The 21792-nt window shown below is 48.3% G+C and overlaps 1 protein-coding gene and 1 long non-coding RNA gene across 11 annotated transcripts in view; one reads left to right on the top strand and one right to left on the bottom strand.

Moving 5' to 3' along the window:
• The window catches only part of ILDR2 (immunoglobulin like domain containing receptor 2), a 69921-nt gene that overhangs the window by 44285 nt on the left and 3844 nt on the right, over positions 1–21792 (bottom strand). For 2 of the 10 annotated variants that reach the window (XM_045049429.1, XM_045049428.1), the window contains exons 1-3: positions 18971–19124; positions 4298–4630; positions 3281–3400 (exon numbers count right to left, since the gene is read on the bottom strand). In XM_045049429.1, the coding sequence (XP_044905364.1) occupies positions 3281–3400; positions 4298–4630; positions 18971–19109 (592 nt within the window). In that variant the 5' untranslated portion in view covers positions 19110–19124. Of the gene's footprint in view, positions 1–3280; positions 3401–4297; positions 4631–7257; positions 7379–13465; positions 13599–18204; positions 18366–18970; positions 19413–20154; positions 20270–20563; positions 21128–21792 lie in introns of those variants that run through there. The other 8 variants (XM_045049435.1, XM_045049436.1, XM_023248048.2 and 5 more) reach the window with 8 other exon arrangements.
• LOC123382936 lies at positions 20880–21459 on the top strand. The gene is made up of 2 exons (XR_006592124.1): positions 20880–21012; positions 21294–21459. It is a non-coding gene; the product is annotated as an uncharacterized LOC123382936 (long non-coding RNA).

The raw sequence follows: 21792 nt of genomic DNA on the forward strand, positions 1-21792 counted from the left end.
ATGGTCTCTCCTCATTGTCATGGGATTGGTCCTTTTGACCCTGACCTGCTGCAAAAGACCACAGTCTATTCTCTGTGGCTTCCTTGTGAATGAGCATCACCCTGTACAGTCTTGTAACCAACCTGTACCCCTTCTATCTCTGTCACGAGGACTGAAGTCCTGGGAGGCCATCTGCTCATTTGTCAAGGTAGTCATGTCTATCTACTTTTCAGTCCAAAATTTTAAAATTGAAATGAAGCTCAAAAGTTACCTACACACCATTTCCTATACATAAATGTCTCATTTATAACAACTCGTAAGAAATTTTTCGCCCTCTTGGGACAAAATCACTGTTCCTCAGAATACTTATTCCATCTGTAATGTCTCCAATGGCTACGAGTTATTTCTTCATACTGAGACGGATTCCCGCCGCTGGTAACCTCTATTCCTGGTTCCAGTTCTACCCAGCCACGCAAAGCTTCCAGTCCCTCTTCTGTGCAATTTCACTTCTGATATGTGGACATGCTTCCCATAATCCCTTTCCCAAGTCTGCCTTTATTAGATCGAACCCTCTCAGCTCCTCCCAACCAACCATTCCTCATTAAAATTCAATGACTGAACCAGTAGCTCATGGAGGTTGTAATTAGCAATCTGTGGACCCAGTTATATTATCCCTGAGGATTTCATGACTCCTTGAGATTGACCTCAGACATCAGGTTGCTCTCCTGGGCTCACATAAAAGGAATACCTAACAATCAGGCCCGCAGGATGTAACAACCAAATAATTAGAATTTTAGAAACCGCGACAATATTTTGACTCATTCTCTATAGGGTGTCAAAATAAAGACGACTCCGAATTTTGCATCTGGAAAGTAAATACAGTAGTTTCTGTGGCCAGAAAGTTCTCACAGATTTCCAAATAACTTCTTTCAATAAACATCACAACTAGTATTGCCCTAAAAAGTTTATACACGGCAAATTAGGGGCGCCTGGGTGGCTCAGTCGGTTAAGCGTCCAACTTCGGCTCAGGTCATGATCTCACGGTCCGTGAGTTCGAGCCCCACGTCGGGCTCTGTGCTGACAGCTCAGAGCCCGGAGCCTGCTTCCGATTCTGTGTCTCCCTCTCTCTCTGACCCTCCCCCACACATGCTCTGTCTCTCTCTGTCTCAAAAATAAATAAACATTTAAAAAAAAAGTTTACATGGCAAATATATCACACTCTGAGCATTTCTAATTAATGTGGAGCACAGCAGAAGGGTATGTTTCTCCCCTGCGAGAACCCCAGCATGTATCTGCTCATCTCACAGACAAGCTCCTTCTACTCTGATGAGTTCATCTGCAGGCTCCCCAGTTTTCTTTTACTGTTCTTTTTGGAGGGACACGGATTTCTGTTCTTCATCTTTTCTCTCATCATTGGTGACCATTTTCAGCTGAGCCTCTCTCTCACCCGCCTCTTTCTGTCCTCCGGACAGACCGCATCGTCCCCCTAGCGACCGTGTGTTTCGATCCAGGGAAATGCCCTTCCTATACTTGCCGCACATCCTCAGATGACAAGGCTTTCTCACTCTATTTGTTTCCCCACGTTTGCAGAACTGGGAACAAATTATTTAAAGTGGTTTTTACCTGGCCTCATTTTCCTGCACAGGCAATTACTTCTCTGCAAATGGCTGCACTAGCCAAATAACTGTGTCCACAATTAGCTAATTGCAGGTTCAATGAGCCACTTGTTCCTTCAAACTTGGCCATTAGAGTTGTGTGATTGGGCAGAAATTTATCTTTCTATTCCCCTCGGATTTACAGAGTCACAGCAGATCCCCAATCTGATTTCCCCGCATTCTTTTACAGTGTGAATCTAAGCCTTTTTACTTTACTTCCTTTTGTGTATCTGGATTCCATTCTTTTACAAACCGCAGCAGCTACGCTTTATATATTAGACCCAAGGAATATGTATTTGAATTAAGTCAACCCTTTAATAGGGGTTATCATTAATTAGAGGGTGAATTATTAATAAATTATCCATTTGATAAACCGTAAAAGTAAGGCCGCAAAACAGTTGATTTGCCAAAGGCAAGCAGTCATAATAGAGTAAAACTAAAAACCCTAAATAGCAAACTCGACTTTCTCCCTAGGCACTGAGCTTCCCACACAGGGTAAAAATTAACCTTCAACCTCACTTGTCTTTAAAAGAAAGCACCCTTGGGGCGCCTGGGTGGCGCAGTCGGTTAAGCGTCCGACTTCAGCCAGGTCACGATCTCGCGGTCCGTGAGTTCGAGCCCCCCATCAGGCTCTGGGCTGATGGCTCTGAGCCTGGAGCCTGTTTCCGATTCTGTGTCTCCCTCTCTCTCTGCCCCTCCCCCGTTCATGCTCTGTCTCTCTCTGTCCCAAAAATAAATTAAAAAAAAAAAAAAAAAAAAGAAAGCACCCTTAAACATTCCTAAAAATCATTATCACTTGGGTTCTCTGAAACTACAAAAAATGTCATTTCTTTTAAAAACTGCTTGAATTTTTCTCCTACAATTAATGCATTTTCTTTTCTCAATTTCTGTATATTTGACTCTAATTTTCTTGTTCAACCAACGCTTATAGAACATTGAGATATGTGCTCAATTTTCAGTTTCATCACAAGGAGGTCATCTCCCACTAACACTCCTCCAATCCACTAGAAAAGTCGCCAAGAAGAGTGAGTTTTCATTTATGAACAAATTAATATTAATGAGGATTAGATATATTTGCTTTGAGAATGACTCAGACACTTTTAGGTTTAAAGACATTTGCCTTCCGACAAACACTAGCAGACTCTCCGATGGTTCTTTTCACCTGGAACATTTTATTGTTAAACCCTCTAGTTTACAGCCACCCCTCCTCAGGATTGTCCTAAGTGTCTGTAACTGAACGGGAAACGATTCCCCATGTCTCAGGAGATCCTGACCCACCAACAAATTCTTCTCTCTCAATTGTCTCTATTCTGCCTCAAAAGCCTCTGGCATTTTCTTCAACACTTAGCGTATAAAAAGGTAAGTGAAGCTTAAGAGCAAAGAGAAATCAGGGTTAAAGGTACAGAAGTGGAAAGGAGGGAAAAACAACTCTAAGAAAGCAGAAGACACACTCAGGACGATGCTAAAAAAAGGGAGGGGGGCACAGCCTCCAAGAAACAAGATACAATAACGCCTACTGCTCACAGAGAACACGTACTGAAACCAGTTTGCGCACAAACGATAAAGCCTGCGTGTGCACCTGCTGGGATATGGAGGGAGAAGTGAGGCGGTCGAAGACACAGGTGCTGCTGATGCTTTTCACTTACCCAACACCAGCAATTCTGCCGAGTCCTCGTTTTTGCCCTCCAGGTCATCAGGGGTAGTGATAATACAGTAATAGAGTCCGCTGTCTCCCCACATGAGTTTTCCAATTTGAAGATCGGCATCTGTGATCACAAAAAGAAGTGCCCAGTCCTAAAACTGCCCCCTGAAAGGAAAACACTGGACACTAGAGGGTGAGAGAAGGGCCCTTCTGGATTGTTTACAGCTCTACTTCTCCACTTAGATGGCAGCTGACGAGATGTTCGCTTTATTTCAAACAAACAAACAAAAACCCAATAGCAAACAATAGCATCCCTAAGGTGAGACACTTAGTGTGTCCCCAGAAACTGGTCTAGGGCCAGTTCAGTTTTGGGAATAGATGACTGCTCGCAACCAACCAGATCTGCAGAGGCCCCTGAAAGCCAGATACATTCCAGAATTACCCTGGACTCCCAGAAATGGGCTGGCTTCACAGGAGTTCTTCAAAATTCACGGGTCACGTCAGACTCTTAGGCCCTTTTCTTGTCCAAAGCTTTAGGGAGCAGAAGGAAGGGTAGAATTGATGCAGAACCACCTGGGGCTTGGGCCATGGCATCTACCCGGCTCTGTAACTTGATGCATTCATCCCTTCTCCCAGCAGAGCAACTTCCTAGGGAAGTGGGTTTTCTGAGTTTGGGAATGGGCCGTAAACGCTAATGTCAAGGTGTAAGGTTTTGAGAATGTTCTTTCACTAGAATCTGTTTCAATTCAGTTCTGATAACAAGCTCCTCAGACTAGAGGTCGGGACCGGGAAAGACTATTTCCAAAGCTCATCTCTGTGTCTGTCCTAGATATTACACCCTTTACACTTTCTACACTCACTGTCCCATTAAGTAATTCGCTAAGCTTCTTGATTGCTCCCATCTCCCATAAAATCAAAATCTTGAGGGGTTGCAAGGCTGAGACGCTGGCATCCCCTTGTGTGGGGGAGGGTGGAACTAATCTCCCCTCCATTCCTGGATTCCAAGCGGAGGCATCATTACCATGCACAATCGTGATCTCTCTGCCCCTGTAGAAGTCTCCCAGGGTGACGGTCGAGCCCTGTTTGGAAGCTACCACTCGAACAGTCCTCCTGCTGTCTAAACAATCCAAGTAGGGGTCCCACTCCAGGTTTCTTTTGCTGAGAGACTGGGCCCGGGGAGAGGACATGCCCAGGGATTCCCCCATGCGATCCTGGCAGTAGGACTTGAACTTCCACTGCACGACGGCAGGCTGATGGGAAGACGTGGAGAAGTGGCAGCGAAGCACGGTGGGCTGGAAGAGCATGGCCACCTTCTTCTTGTCAGGCACTGTGACTTGAAGGCCGTCAGCCATGGCTGCAAAACACAATGAATATGTCCAAGTGGTATCCACACCCTGGACCTTACCTCCCATCACACAGTCGCGCCTTTCCACCTCACCTCCCTGATCTGTCCCTCCTCGCTTTCCCCACCACAGTTAACGGCATCATCCCATCTGGCTGCATTGTCCAGAAACCTGCCCTCACTCCCAATATCCAGTCGGTCACTAAGCCGTGTCCATTTGATCTCTTAACATCTTTAATATTTCTTCCCTCCTCTTTGACCTCACTACCATTGCTTTTGATTTCTTGCTTATAATATTACAATGATCTCGTCTCCTCTCCCCGCCGGCCACTGCCCATAGTCATCCATTCTCCTTGTTATATAATTCAAGCAGTCTTGCTAAATCTGGCTGCTGTGGCTCTCCTTCTTAGAACCCTTCACTCAACCTCCCTGGCCTTCAGGATAGAACCCAAAGCACCTGGAAAAGATGTAAGGTCCTTCATCATCTAGTTCGTCTTACCTCCGCAGCCTCACTTGTAGTGGCACCTTTATTTGAGTGCCGGCTTCCAAGAATAACCAAACAAGTTAACAGTTTCCCCAGGTGGGACATGCTATCTCACACCTCTGGGTCTTTGCGCATGGAGCTCCTAGTTTCTGGAATGCTTTCTCCTCACTTCTTTCTTTGGGAAGCTGTTTTCCACCCTTCAAAGCCCAGGTCAAAGGCTTTCTGTAAGTCTTCTCTGACCCTCAGTCCATTCATGACTTCCTCCTTTGTGCCATCAGAATCCCAGCATCCTTTTCTAGACACTTCTTATAATTACTCTGCAAGAATTTCTTTTCACGCCTGTCACCCCCATCAGATTTGTCAGGTAAGGAATGTGTCTTATCTTACTGTCCTGGCTTGTGAAGCCCACAGGTGCTCAACTAATATTTGATAAATAAAAACAATGAAGCTGGGAAGTATAACTTCGGGAGGAAGTGACTTCCCTTCCAGATGATAAGCTAGCAAAGGGGACAGAGATGAAGGGAAATGAAAGCTTTAAGAGAAATGAAGATTTTCAGATCAAAAGCAGTAGACTAAGTTCACAAGCTTTGAAGGTTCATCAAAAAAAAAAGGGGGGCGGGGGGGAGAGAAGGGTACCTGGGTGGCTCAGTCGACTGAGCGTGCAACTCTTGATTTCAGCTCAGGTCAGGATCTCACAGTTTGTGGGTTTGAGCCCCACGTCAGGCTCCATGCTGACAGCACAGAGCCTACTTGGGATTCCCTCTCTCCCCCTCTATCTGCCCTGCTGTGCATGCTGTCTCCCTCTCTTTCTCTGTCGCTCAAAAATTTTTTAGAAAAGGGAGAAAGAACGCTAGAAAGCAGACGAGAAGTTTAAGTGGCGAAAAGATACAGCCTGAGGCTTTGTCCAAGAAAGAGAGGGAGATTTCAGTGAATGGAAGACCAGGGGAGTATTTGAGAGGCAAAAGGTCTCTATTAACTTAATGGTGAGATCTAGAAATTCCAAGCAAAGAGAACTTAACTTTCTCAGTTCAATGAGAGAGTCAGGAGTTTCTACCTTGATCTAACGTAGAAGCAGAAACAGAATGATGATGAGAGGCAGAGAAAGGAATATGAACAGAAAGACATGATAAAGACGCTCTGAATTAAATCCAGGAAGGAGTCTGCCAAGTCAGCTGCCGGGAGCTCGAGACCCTAGAATTACAGTGGACTTGAGGCACGCGAGGAAGGAATAGTTTCCGCGGGGCGCCTTCTGTCCTTTATTCCTGCCAGTGTTCAAAATGACATCTGGAAAGCACACTCACTCTCACGGTTCCAACATACACTTATTTACCTATGAGGGTCTCCTATGGAAGCACCCTCAACAAAGGCAAAATACCACACTTGTTCTCCTGTCTTCGGAGTTCCAGACCAGCACCTCTCGCTATGAAAAACCAGGTTCAGGGGCGCCTGGGTGGCGCAGTCGGTTAAGCGTCCGACTTCAGCCAGGTCACGATCTCGCGGTCCGGGAGTTCGAGCCCCGCGTCAGGCTCTGGGCTGATGGCTCAGAGCCTGGAGCCTGTTTCCGATTCTGTGTCTCCCTCTCTCTCTGCCCCTCCCCCGTTCATGCTCTGTCTCTCTCTGTCCCAAAAATAAATAAACGTTGAAAAAAAAATTAAAAAAAAAAAAAGAAAAACCACGTTCTAAGTTCTTCTGAGGAGAAAACATTTTCCGCATTCTGTGAACATGAGGAAGTGAGTACAACAGAGTGTTTGAGATTCACCAGATCGTAGTGTTTTGAACCTACCAAGTGCTATAGAATAAATGAAGGAAAGCGCGCACACATGAATGACTATCACTACAGGAATTTCTAAGACTTTGCAGAGAAAACGGTTACATGTGTCATAGATAGCACGGTATAGAATAGCAGTGGAATCAAACAGATAGTACTTCGAATCCCACCTGGCCATCCACTAGCAATGAGGCCTCGACGAAGCCTCTTAAGCAGCCCTCACTTACAAAATGAGCCTCCTAATGCTTACTCACAGGGTTGTTAACAAGCATTACGTCATGGGGCACCTGTCCGGAGGAGACCCTACCGCAGAGGACTGTGACCATGTCCTGCAGTGGTAGATCTCAAACACTAATCCTCCCTCACCTTTCCTGCTTTTTCTCTCACCTCCCACACTGAGGCTCCTGAATCTCCATGAACGTCCACCACCAACAGGCTTGATGATAACCAGACTATGTACATCAGCCCCATCCAGGGGCAAATAATTCCAATCTGGAAGCTCACCGAAGAATCTCAGTTTCTAGGCTCCATGGCTTCCTTCCACCATGCCAAATGTTGATATGGCTAATTCCACTGCTCTCTAACTCACAGAGCTGGAGTGGGAAAAGAAATTTCTTTACAGTTTCTCCTGAAATTCCATTGCGTTAATTTTTAACCTTGTAATTCTTCTCCAAATCCCTATTCACACTCCAATTTTCCAGTTCTCCAAAAATGGGACAGAGAGGTGAAGGGACTTCCGTTAGCAGTGGTTGAGGCTGAATAACCAATCACAGGCATTGTTCCCAGTACAACACTTTGTACTTGACCACACCGCCTTTCTTCTCTGCTATCACTTCAGGCTATACCTGGGAAATCACATTTCCTAGCCTTTCTAGGATAAATACAACCAGCAAAGAAGGCAGACAAAGCGTTGTATAAAAGCGTTGCTAAATAAAAGTATTGTACATTTTTTTGTTTGTTTGGTCAGGGTTTTGTGTTTTTGTTTGTTTGTTTGTGAGAGAGTTAGGTGATTACTAAGAATAACCTCCTTTACAGCTCTGTTCTCTGTTAACGAGATTAGCCATTTGACCAAGCTATTGGACTCCCTTAATTATTAATGTAGTCTAGTTGGTTCTCCGTTCATTCCAGGACATACAATATAAATCCATGCTCCAAAGAATCAGGAATACATTCTGAGAAACATCTACCATTTTACCGCACGAGAGCGAGAGTCATGGATTTTGGAATCCAGTCCTAAATTAGAGTCCAAGCTCTACCCCTTCCTGGCTGCATGACCTACAGCAAATTTCTCAACTCACCAATTTTAGTTTCCTCACTGGTAAAACCAGGATAATTATAACTACCTTACAGAATTGACTGAAGGCTAAATGAAATTTGAACCCGAGTACTTAGGACAGCACGGTATATGGCAAACACTCAATAAATGTAGCTGGTGCTCCTGTCAAGCACAGTCTATTGACTTCTGGGAAGCTATGAACCTAGAGCTGGGTGAGCACAGATACCAAGACGGGAGATGCTAAGTGCGTAGAGGGCAGAGCGCAGAAACTGCACAGGAACACTAGAATAGGTAATTAGGAGTTGAACAGTGACAGTGCCTGGGTTTACTCATCACTGCACAGTCGCACAGGCACCTCCTGGAAATCAGAAATGGAGGGTAACCCTGTGTGTTCCTGTGCAAGTATAATAGGAACCCTGGAACTCTCAGCTGAGGATCCATCTGGACAACTGGAGAAGACAGGATGAAAAATCTCAAGTAAATCCCAGTTTATCGGATCTTTAAGGACCTTAAGAGTGAAGAAAGATGGAAATGCCAATCCCTGCTTTAGCTCTATGAACTTCAAACTGTAGGATGAATGCCACCCGGGTCTTGAGCCTGCCCTTGGGAACCCCAACCCACTCTAGTGGGGTCTGGAATTGCTCTTCTGGCCCTAGCCCTGAATTCTGGGTGAGGGCTTGGATTCCTTACACCCACTATGTACCATCTCCTTCTCAACCTGTGTTCATCTTAGACGGTCTCCTCCTGATTTGCAATCCATTTGCCCAACTGGGACTGAGACCTTACTCTAGGCTCCAGTCTGTTTACCTGGGCCACGATACTAGCCCCTTCTCCAGAGGGTTGAGTACTGTTTCCTCTCCCCCCGACACATGACGGAACCAAATCTGAAACCATGTGGCTGACCACCCAACTTGGAAAAATACCTCTCATATGGGATCTCCATTCCTACCACCAGATCAGGCCCCTCAGAGAGAGTATGTAACTGGGGCGAAAACTAAGATTGATAGTTCCCCATGGGCACTGAGATTCGGCCTGGCAATACCCTCCCTCTGGTTCTCATTTCCAAGAGATCTGCCCTGGGGTAAGGTTAGCGTCCTGAGCTTTGGTCCTACCTCCCACAGAGTTTTTTCTATTTCACTACTTGCCAGATGCCAAAAACCTAGTACTTCTTACGCTGGAGTCTATACAGGCTAATAAGAATATCTTTGCATGCCAGGTAAATAAATTAAAAATGGTCAGCCTCTTCGTGGTGTTCATCCGTGCATTTGATCTGAGAAATCGTATTCCCTCCCACGGTTCCAACTATCATTTAAGTCTCAGACCCTCAGCTCTCTGAAGCCTCATCTGCATGTTTTAACAGATACTTCAAATTCAACATGCCTAACCCCATTCATCATCTCTTTTCCCACTCCTTGCTTCTAGAGCAGTCCTTCCTCTCTCTCTAGCTCCTCTGCCAGTATACCCTCATCCTATCACCTCGGATAGAAATCATAGCTTTGATGACTTCCTCTCCGTCCCCGAATACATTTGGTTGGTCACTAAATCTAAACATCTCTCAAATTTGACCCTTCTCTATTGCGGCCATCACCCCCTTAAATTAGGTTTCTATTCCTCCTACTAAATAATAATTATGAAACGCTTACTGTGTGTCAGAAATTGTGTTATGCATTATTCATGTAGTATCTTAAATGAATTCTCTCAAAAAATTCTACAGTTGTTATTATGTTCATTTTATACACGATGAACCTGTTTCTCAGAGAATGTATGTATCTTCCCTAACATCTCAGAGTTAGCAAGTAACAGATATGAACCCAGGCTGACGGGCTCCAAAGCTCTTAAGCATCACTTCACATAGGTCTCATTACCTCCTCGGTTTTATAATTGCCTCCTACGTGGTCTCCCTACTTCTGGCCAAATACACTCTCCACATTTTTTTTTTTAAATCTAGGGTTGTTTTTTGTTTTTTTTTTTTAATTTTTTTTTCAACGTTTTTTATTTATTTTTGGGACAGAGAGAGACAGAGCACGAACGGGGGAGGGGCAGAGAGAGAGGGAGACACAGAATCGGAAACAGGCTTCAGGCTCCGAGCCATCAGCCCAGAGCCTGACGCGGGGCTCGAACCCGCGGACCGCGAGATCGTGACCTGGCTGAAGTCGGACGCTTAACCGACTGCGCCACCCAGGCGCCCCTAGGGTTGTTTTTTTTAAAGACATATCCAATCATATCTGCTCCCTGCTTCAAGATTTCCATTGATTCCCCTTTCCTTCCGGGATAAGACCCGAATGCCTAGACACGGCATATGAGGTCTTCAATGTGATTTGGCCCCAAGTGCACTCCAGACATAGTAAAACATTTTCCATTCTCTAGCTATAAATATGTTATTTCTTTTGCTGGGGAAACACCAGAGCATGTAACTGAAGGAGTCCCCGCGAGCCAGAGAGAGGGAAGCATTGGGTCATGCATACGTTGGCACAATGGGAAAGATGGGCCTCCGAGTCCAGGCCCTGGCGACACCATAAGGGACTGCTGTTTCAGTGTCTGATAAAGAGATTTATAGAGGCAAGGAAAGAATCTGTGTTTCAGCCTACAAACGAAAGCAAGTATTTCAGAACACTGGAGAGAAAAGGTTAGGGAAGATAGCAAAAGATAGCAAAAGAAGTGAAGTAAGGTAAGGAATCATCCTTTATAGAAGGCATCAGTTGGGGCGCCTGGGTGGCGCAGTCGGTTAAGCGTCCGACTTCAGCTCAGGTCACGATCTCGCGGTCCATGAGTTCGAGCCCCACGTCAAGCTCTGGGCTGACGGCTCGGAGCCTGGAGCCTGTTTCCGATTCTGTGTCTCCCTCTCTCTCTGCCCCTCCCCCGTTCATGCTCTGTCTCTCTCTGTCCCAAAAATAAATAAACGTTGGAAAAAAAAAAATTAAAGAAGGCATCAGTAAAATTTAGGATTCCTGACTGAGAGCAGCAAATAGACAGCACACCGAGGATCAAAGGTGGGGATTGGAGATTATGTGTTTTTCTACATTTGCAGAGGAGGGAATCTTCATTCTTAGACCACCAGACCGTGCTGGCAGTTGTCACTGCGCCCCTGATCAACAGAGAAACTCCTCTTGCCTATCAAACTCAAATTCAATCAAAAGTCTGTTTTCAAACACTCTGTTAAGTTCTGGGAAAATTGATTTGAAAGACCAGTCCCTGATCTTGAGAAATTCAATACAAACTTCATTTCTAACTCTAGGGTCCCTGGGGGCAGGAACCAGGATTTGGTTGACCCTGTATCCCCAGTATGTAGCAAAGCCATAGAATGTGGCTAAAGCTCACACAACGCGGAATGAATCAATGGATGACAGAATAAATGAAGGAGTGACTTACCCCCAGCACAGAGAATGGATTCTGGCCAATAACTAGAAAAGCTGCCTAAAAGTAGAGTGATGCGCGACAGCTCGGAGAGCAGCCCCCACCTCAGCTAGTCACTAGGCCAGGGAAGATCAGCTCCAAGTAAAGACAATGCCTCCCTTCATGCGGCCAAACAAGGTCCTGCCCCAATTCTCATGGAAAGGGAAGGATTCCATACATGACAAACTGTGTTCTTGCGAGAATAACAAAAGCAGTATCTAAAGCAAAGCTGTTCTTATTTTAGCCATTTCATTTTTTTCCAAAGCAAGTTCCTTTTCCCCACTAGTTAGTTGGTAAGCTATTCCTGCCAGCATCTTTGGGAGGCAGCTCAAGAAGCACAGTCCCCTTTTGGAGAAACAAAGATTGCTGCTGAAGGTCACGGACAATCATCATTGTAGGGATTTTCATCTTTAGAAATTTCGTATAAAGCTCATCCGTCCTTGAAGTTCCAGAAGTGGGATTCTGACCTCAGAATCACCCGTTCCCCAGCATACCTTGGCCGTCAGACTCCTAAGGTTTTGCTGCATTCCGTATGACAGTACAAATCTTCCTTCTCCTGCCTTCACGTTAGATCTTATTTAAGAAATTTATCTTTTGCCTGCACACTTTCAACATATCGTCCCAATTTCTTAAGATACTGCCTGCCACGGGCGGGTTTCCTAAGTGTAGGAGATGAGTACGAAGTATCCACGCATCTCCTCTAGGTTTGGTCCATAGTCCAGAAGAGGAAATAAAGCTTGTCCATCCCTCGGTGGCATTGTCAGGATGGGAGCAAAGTATTTGGAGAAATGCTGCCCTGCAGGCTCAAGGTTTAAAGGAAAAGACAAGTCAGCTTGGGTCTTTTTTTTTCCCCTAAAAAAATAGGAACAATCCATCATCTTCCTGATGTACTTGGGTTAAAAAACAAAATAAAAAGGCTTTACAAAGAATAGCAGACATTCCCTTGGTATTTGCCTAATATCTAAGCCCAATTATGCAGCTTTCCCACGGGTTCTGCAAGTTAATCAGCTTCCTTCTAACTCCTTTCCTGCCTCAATTGGCCAGGACCAGTTTCTCTTGTTTGCTCTCACGACACCTGATTGCTTGATCCACTTCAGTGTTAGGGTGACCAGATGTGCCATTTGGATACTTTAAAAATGTGACAGCATTCTTGTCTATTTTCTCCCTGGTAGTCCTCAAAGGCAGCAATAGCTCCCCGTCTTCCACGGGGTTATGGTGAATGCCAGTGCTGCCCTGGCTCAGGTAGGCTTTGCTCACGGCCTGCTTATTATCTGCTGCCAATAACGCTGTACTTGTGCACACAGAACTTGCCATTCATTAAGCGTACGTTCTCTGTGTCCAACTGAGCCATGCTTTCCCATTCTCGGCCGCCACTGTGCAGATGAGAGCCAGAAGCATATCTCTTTTCTGTCCGATTTGCCTTGTCTTCCAGAGATCTGAAATGAGCTCCTGGGTAATGTCTAGCTGGCCTACCTGCTGTTCCAGCAGGACCAAAGCTGCACTAAAAGAGGTCAGTCCCTAGCCTGCAAGGCACAGGTACTTTGGAAAGTGTCCTGGTTCATTTGGGTGGGTCAGATTTCTGAGATGGGCCGGCCATTTGGACAGAGAAAACTCCTATAAGAAAGTTCTGAACAACCTATGCCACCTCGTTGTCTGTATTTCGGTGTCTAGACTCTCACCTGAGCTCCAGACCCAAAGACACAACCTCATTCTCCATGTGGATGTTACACAAGCACCTCCGACTTGTCACTCCATAGAGGGAGACACTCAGGGTCCCCCTCCGTCAGTCATGGGATTTCTCAGGGCTTAATCTAGCCAGCCAAGCCAGCCAAATACTATGTTTCCTGGCTTCTCTGTGGCTAATGTGGCCGTATGTTCGGGATGAAGGTAGATGAGGAGAAGTGACATGTGCAAGTTCTGGGTTACCTTTCTAAAGACGAGCTGCCTGCCTGGCCCTCTGCTTTCCTTGCTCCAACTGGCTGAGAATGCCGGTCACCGGAGCGGTCTTGGCAGCTACATGTGGGGAATGGCAAATTCACCCCCACTGGGCCTGGATTATTACAGGGGAGAGAAAGGAATTATTCTGTGTGAGTTATTATATTTTAGAGGCTCTTTGTTAGGGCAGCTTAGGCTCTACTCTAATGAAATGCAAAATAGTGAAACTTTATCTCCCTCCCTGACATGTTTCTCCTCCTGTGTTAGTTCAGGCCCACAAATGGCATCCCCAGCGATGCCAAGCCACACACCTGAAGGCCATCTTTGACACTCCTGCCCCTTCACCCTGCACATCCAACCACGCCACCGCCACTCCTCCGTGCCTAGTCACTCTGTGACTAACCCCCTCTGCGACTAACCCATTCTCCGCACTGAGGTCCAAATGGTATTTCTAAAATGTACGTCCCGTTTGGGGCACTCCCTTGCTCTGACCCTTTTAACGACTCCTTCCGGCCACTTCAGGAGTAGAAGGGACAACTGGCCCCGTTTCAGAGGGGGCCGTTCTCCTTCATCCCTCCTGCGGCACCAAATTCCCCGACCACACTGGAATGTTTGTAATTTTCAGCATCAGGTCCTCCCTGCTTCTTGTCTTTTTTGCACATGGCTGTTCCCTCTGCAAGTTCCCCTTCTCCCATCCCACTTTTCCCCTAGTACTTCTTCCTTATCCCTCCAAACTTGCTCGGCTATCACTTCTTCTAGGAGTCTCCTCTTGCTCTCACTGTAGTCACAGTACCCGAGAGGATGACATCGCATTGCCTAAGAATTTCCTATTCAGTGGTCCCTGCCATGAAATGACAAACTCTCTCCTGCAGCCTTTTAAAGACTCTGCTACATTGTAGGTGCTCGACACATTTGCTGAATGATTTACCCCAGTTAATAGATCGTCTTATTTATTATTCCCAATTCGTTTTCCCTCTGGACTCTTGCATTGTTCCCTGTAGGCAGGGTACCACTTCAAAAACCATGGGCTTTTCCAAGGACTTGCGTTGGCCAACGGAATGTAAGTACGTAAGACACGTAAGGCCATGAGACACGTCCAAGCAGAAACTTAAAGGGCAGATGCATGCTTTGGCTCTGGTCACTCTAGGCCCTCCCCCTACCCTCTTGAGCCCTCCACCATGACAACGGCAGGCCCAGCTAGTGGCTGCTTCTTCATCCCGGGTCTTGGAACAAGAAGACATTTGGAACTGAGCCAAGTCCACCAATTCTAGCCAATGCGTAGCTGACTTCAGCTCCCGTGTAATATGAGCAGGGGCAAATGTCTGCTCGTACGAGCTACTGAGATTTGGAGGTTGCTCCCTGCTGTATCAAAATGCTGGCTGATAGGCCTATTTGGGGTTCATAATTAGTAATTGAGGACCTACTGTGTACCACGCATTGTGCTGGGAGTTTTACATAACTCCATTTTAATCATCACAACAGCCCTATAACGGAAGTTAATTTCCCACTTTCAAGCCAAAGAAAATAAGGTAAAATCTTAAGCTGGTATTCAAATCCAGGTCAGTTTGAATCTAATCCCTCTCCCTGCACTGCCTCTGGGTCTGCCTCCTGATGAGCCGAGGGCATGGAGGAGTGACGATGCAGGATCCCAGCTGAATGCGGGTTCTACCTACTCCTGATGCGGGGCACCACTTTCCGCAGGACTGCAGACACTGCAGGAGAACAGGAAGCAGCATGTTCTTCTGACTTCTTCTTTGTTTCTTGGCCCATAAAGAACACTAGTCACCCAAAATGCCTTCTTTCACTTTCAGAGAGCCAAAAACTATCTTGAAGACCAAAATTTCAACTGTACACACGCCCCAGCTACATCCTGTGCGGCTCCCGGGTGCAGAGCCCCAGCCCCTAGTCCCGGATGGGCTCTGATATACCAGCAGTTATCTGCTGTCCCTGGGTCACATCCTCTACTCTCTGGGCCTCACTGGAGCACTTCTCACTTACTTTAGATCTTAGAATTGAAGTGGAAAAGCTAAATGCTTTCTTTATCACTAGTCCCTGCCATATTTCCTTGAGTTCCATGATCTCTGAGCCTCACTACCCAGTGCCCCATAACAGACCCCACGTATGTTCACTTAAATCAAGAGTTCTACTCCGACCCACTGTAAGCAGAAAAGAATGTTTCACTTGGATTCAGGCACTTGAAACAACCAAGTCGTATCAAGTCAGTGTCACTGTTTCTTATTTTTTGGATCAATAAGATACCACGGACTTGGACAAGTCACTTATTCTCTCTGAGTCTTTGTCTTCTTAAGTAGAGGCAGGTAATATCAGCCATTCTTACTTAGAATGATCGAAAGGCATAATGTATATGAAAGCCATTTAACATACCGAAAAGCAAGATGGCGTGTAAATAAACAAGAACAACCATCACATTATACCTCTCTTTATATTCCTGATTGGAGAAAAGGAGGCATAAAAGCTAAAATGTCGAAAGAAGTGAGGAGGTGAGTGGGTCCTGGAACAGAAAGTTGAGACTAGAGGGGACATTCTAGGGCCATATTGGCTCTAGCAGGATTCATCCCACCTGGTCCACAGTGCTTGGCTTGCTTTGCCAGTTCCCAATCTGACCACATTTAAGAGTTCAGAGTGGACCCTCTCCTATCCACCAAGCACTGGGTGCTACCCCATCCGTTTCTCTGAAAATCCTAGCAAGAGCTCTCCCTCCCCGGGCTGGTGTCTTTCATTCCAATCATTCGTGATCAGGGAAAGGCTGAAGAAACTGGAGCTCGCTGGTGGCTCTTCCCTGGGTGAATTACAAAAGGAAGGCTGGACCTGTCACTCTTCAGTTGTGACTTCCGACTCATCAAAGTTACATGGAGAAAAGATTCTACATCATAGGATCTTAGAGCTGAAAGTGACCTCAGAAGTCATCTCATTCACCAGGTTATGAGACCCAGATCCCACGGTTTACATAGTCAATCTGTGGAGCAGGCAGGACTGGAACCCAATCCTTAACTTCCAGGTCAAGGTTCCATCCGCCAACCAAGTCCTGGTACCAAAACTATGAACAATGTACTGAGCACCAAGTACTTGCACCAAGACTACGAGTACTAACAATTCCAAGTCTGCAAAAACCCGCCAACCCACAGAGTCACGTGAGTGTAAAATCTAAAGAGCGTGATACCCAAACAAGCCGCCCTGTTCTGGTCCAGAGGGCAGCATCTGGCGGGGGGGGATGGAGGGGAGTGGGGAGAGCTGTGATAAGGAGTTTGAAAGAAGATGCTCTGGTAAGAGCAAGGTCTCTTCCCCAGGAGAAAGGAGAACAGAGGAGGGAGAGAAACCGAAAGGAGTGCAGGACAGGAAAGGAGATCATGGAAGCGGAGGGGTCAGCAGTCTCCGGAAGCCACTCTTCCTTCTCCAGGGCTAATCCCCGCCTTAACTCTCCGTATCCAAGCCTCTCCTAAAAAAGGCACCAGGTATCTGCCTGAACGCCAACCACACCAGGTAACAACCGCTCCTGGATGTCTCCGGCCCCCGCCAGGCTGGGCTAGGAGCCGCCTGGAAGCACCCCCACAGCACTGGGTGCAGAGCTCCATTACTGCTTTGGCACAGGCTACTCCATAACCGTGTCCGGCCACCCGCCGGCGGGTGCTGGAAGGCAGGGCTGTGTCTCATTCATTTTCGTAACCCCGGCGCGGCGCCCGCACGTGGCCGGAGCTCCGCAGCTGACTGACATGCGGGAACACGTGTCTCCCCGCGGCCACCACCTCTTCTGGGAGTTCATTCCAGGCCTCCGCCGTCGGATCCACTTCAGGTGCGGCTTGGGTGTGCCTCTGCCACGCTCCCCTCGCGCCCGCGTGGCCACGGTTCTCACCAGGGGACCTTCTGCTTCGACATCAACATCACCGGAGAGCTCGCTTGAGTCACCGACCAGACTGACTACTCTTTGAGGACAAGGACTGTGTCTTTTCTCTCTTCATCCTCAGCACCTATTGGAACCCTTACAAAGCACAGGAAACCGTGCCTGGAGGATGGCTGAAGGAATGAAGGAATGAAGGAATGAATGAATGAATGAATGAATGAATGAACGAGTAAAGCCAGAAGGCAACCAAAAGAAATGCTAATAGAGCGAGCAACCTTCATCACAGGGAGGCGCAGAAGCCTCCAGGAAAACCCGTCGCCCGCTCCCCGCATGGGAGTGTGTTCGCGGAGTGGACACGGCGCCAGCGTTTCTCACAGCTTCTGCTGCCAGGAAAGGAGGAAAACGCCACCATCCACATTCAGGAACAAAGACCGAGTGAACCCTCCTTCAGGTCCTACTGCTAGATGGCACCTGTTGCTAGAATAACAGCTGATAAGCATTGCGTTTGGTTCAAAACAACAACAACAATCTATTACAGGAAGCGGCATCGCAATGACAATAAGAAATCATGAGGCTAAATATACAGCAGAATTTCAGCAATGAAAGACAAGGAAGGAGCTGCTAGAGACTGAGGGGAAAAAAAACTAAAGTGTTGATTAGAAATTGCTCAGCCTGCATTAAAAGAAACAGGGGAGGAGGGAGGGAGGGAGGGAAGAGAAAGTGGGGGAGGAGAAAGGGAGGGAGAGGAGAATGAATGTGTTTTTCCCTATGCTCTCTGACTCATTTTTAATCTGTCCTTTCCTTTCTCCCTCCCTTTGTACCACCCCCTTAAGAGAAAATTCATTGATTGGGCTGGACCGAGATTTCTCACCTTTCCTCTCCTGGCTTCTCTGTGAACGATGAGTCTGAATCCCCGTCTCATCCTTGGCTTCCCCCCTCCCCAGCCTGCATCCTTAGCTCCTCTGCTTTGCTGAGGCTGAGAGGCAGCCGGTCCAGAGGCACAACTGACAGCCTGAGGGGATGACGGGGAAGCAGAAGCTGGGATCCGGGGACGCCTGCGGGGTCCACGGGATCTCCAGAGCCAGCCTCCCGTGCAGAGCACAGCCGCCCAGCCATCTGACAGCTGAGATGGCCCTAACAACTAACCTGTTGCCTGCCTCCTGGCGGGTGGCGGCCTCCCCAGGTACAGAGCAAAGAAGGCATGGACAAAGCAGCAACTCCCCTCAAAATAAACACAAAACAAAACATCCTACAGCAACCACCACCACCAACCGAACAAACAGAAACACCAGAGAGGCAGCAGCTTAGGAGAGTGCAAATAGGACTGGCCCGAGGCTTGGAGAACTGGGTTCTAGTCCCTGCTGCATCACAAATTTGCTGTGTGCCTGTCACCTCTCTGGACCTCCATTCCTGTAAACTGAGAGGGCTGAACTAGACGGCCTGTGACCCCTTCCGGTGATATGACTCCATCTCATAAAAAGCTGTCGGCCATCTAGCAAGGCCTGGATATATGTTCGCCTTCTGCTCCCACTCCCTGCCAATCCCTAGAGTGCTTTTCTCGGGCACATCCCTGGGTATCTGCAAGAGCATCTCTGACTCAGAGCACCCCCACCCCCACCCCAGGATACCTAGCTGACCTTGGGGAGGTGGTGATACAGGCTCCAGGCCCAAGTTCCTTCCAGTATGATAACGTAGAAGTAGAGGCAAATTAAGGACATTCAGAATCAGTGAGGGTGGAGGTGGAAGGCACTGGAGGCCAGGGGAGTGGGGAGACATGGCTCAGCCAAACCCTGAAATCAGAGATGATTCATATTTGAATAATGTGGGAGGGATGAACTCAGAACAGCCAAGAGAAGAGGCTAACTCTGCTGGCGTGCCCTGCTCCCCCAAACGTAAAGCCAGCAGGGGGCAGAGCCAGTGTTAGGGGCCCTTCGTTTGGAACAGGGAAAAAAAATTGAGGCAATCAGTAATCTTAGTCTACAGCGAAGGGAAAAGGAGTTCTCGATTTTCTTCTTAAATACATTTAATCCTCTTCCAATGATTTGCCTTGGATATTTTAAACTTGTTCCCCTTACCCTATTGACTTGATTTTTCCAAATCTTCTGAGTGGTGCCCCCAGAGGGAACAGAACTTCTTCTTTTTTGGGGAGGGGGGTGCTATTTTCTGTTTTCTCCCCTGCCCTTCACTGCCCGCATCCAGTCCTCACAACCTTTCTGATCTCTTATTCCTTTCCTCCATCAGTCCATCTCCACCTTGCTTGGAATCTTGGTCTCAACCGCTTCCAAACTACCTGAACCTTCCTACCCATCCCCACCCCCCACCCAAGCAAGGCTACTTTGTGAATCTCTCAGGGCTAGCCACCGGCCCCTTAACCTTGCAGGATCTTCGTGGGAGACAACGTGCTAGGAACCTGAGCCTCTCCAGACCCCAGGGGGGTGGGGAGAAAGTTCCCTGAAAGGCAGGGGGAAACACAGAGGACCCAGCTAGAGGAAGTGACTTTAATGCTGAGGAGAAGCTCTACCCTCTGAATATCTCTGCAATTCATCTTTATTGGGGCCTGTTTATTGGGGGGAAGAAGGCTCTTTCTTCTCCACTGTGAGACCACTCCCCAAATTGTACCAAGCGAGAGAGAGAGAGAGAGAGAGAGAGAGAGAGAGAGAGAGAGAGAGAGAAGGGCCCTAAACTCCACAACCAATCAAGCCTCCGTCCCCATCTCCTTCCTCATGCGCCCCACTGCACCCCCAGAGCCACAGAGAGAACGCTGCTGACTCTCCCGGCTTCTCTAGGGAAGGAATTCAAGAGACACTCCTCTACCCCTCACCTCCAGAAGACCAGTTCTGTTAATTAATCGGTCTCCCCCGAGCTTGCTTTCTTCCTAGCCAGGCTCTTCCCAGGACCCACAGCATTACAAACTCGGGATAAGACCAAGAGAGAACCGTTGTGTGGAAAAGGAAATGCACAAGAAAAAAAAAAATCCTAATGAGTCAAACACCTGCATCTCGATCCGTCTCACTTGTAATCGGGATTCTCCCCGCCTCCTCCATCATTCTAACACACACACACACACACACACACACACACACACACACAGCCCCCTCCCCCACTTACCGCCGGCCTGCTAAGCAGCTTTAAGCCCAGCCAGGGGGGGAATGGGGGTGGGGTGGGGTGGGAACCGAAGCACCGAGGGAATATACATAAAGTTATTCGCCTGGGGAGAAAACGACTCCTACCTGTTAGCCAGAAGACAGCGATCCACGCCAGCACGACCCCGTCCATGTTCCCCAACTTCCCATTCAGATGAAGGAGCGGGCAAAGTGGGGAAGGGCAGCAGCGCAAGGCTCGGGGTGACCAGGCGGCAGCGGCAGCGGCGGGGCTGCGGCCGCGCGCGTGAGCGGGCCCCCGGCGTCCCTGGGCGCCGCCGCCCGCCCGCCCGGCCCGCCGCGCCGCCTGCCGAACGCGCGCTGCCGCGGGCTCCCCGGCTCGGCTCGGCGCGGCTCCCGGCGGCGCTCCCGCACGCCCAGGCAGCGAGCGCGGCGCGGGGCGAGCGCCTCCCCGCCGCAGAGCCGGCCGCGCGGGGGAGCTCGGCCGCCGCCGCCGCCTCCGCCCCGCCGCCCGCCGCCCCGGGGCTTCCGAAGTTTCTGGGTCACGTGCCGGCCCCGAGGTCGCGCCGAGTAACAAAGTACGCTGGGGGAGAGGGTGCTGGGAAGAGCCGGGGGCCGCGGGCGCTGCTCCTCCCAGGGAGGCCCACGTCCGGGAACCCGAGCCCCGACGGAGTGGGGGTTCTGGGAGGGGGAGTCAGGAGACGCAGGTGTCTGTGGCCAGCCTGCACCGGGGGAGGGACAGACGCGGGAGGGGGGACCTGCGGGGACTTGGCATAACTTGTCGCGGGACTCCTCCTAGCAAGTTCTCTGGGCAAGGGTGTCTGCTTCTGCTGCATCCCGTCCCTCCGTCTGCTTCCAGGAGGCCGTTCAAGGAAACCAGAGACTCTCCAGCATCGGGAAAGGTAGCAGGGAGACCTACGCTGCAACTTTCTCCTGTGAAAACGTTGTGAGGCATACCGACGGCATAGAGCTCTTTAACAGAAAATAGGGAAAACTGGAGAGAAATAAACCATTGTAACCGCTTACATGTGTCCAACGCTTAATCGCTTCCCGGCCTTTTGGCTAAGATCAAATGCATTTGTCCAAACGGTACAGTTTGCTGAATGCATTCACATGGATTATTTCTTAAAAAAAAAAAAAATGTGAGAGAGAGAGGGAGAGAGAGAGAGAGAAACAGCACTAGTGGGGGAGGGGGAGAGAAAGACACACAGAATCGGAAGCCGGCTCCAGGCTCTCAGCTGTCAGCTCAGAGCCGGATGTGGATCTCCAACTCGTGAGCTCTAAGAGCCTGACCTGAGCCAAAGTCAGAGGCTTCACCCAGTGTGCCACCCAGGCGCCTTGATTTCCACTTTTTATTT

This window comes from Felis catus, chromosome F1 (genome assembly GCF_018350175.1).
Source record: "Felis catus isolate Fca126 chromosome F1, F.catus_Fca126_mat1.0, whole genome shotgun sequence".
Lineage (NCBI taxonomy): Eukaryota > Metazoa > Chordata > Mammalia > Carnivora > Felidae > Felis > Felis catus.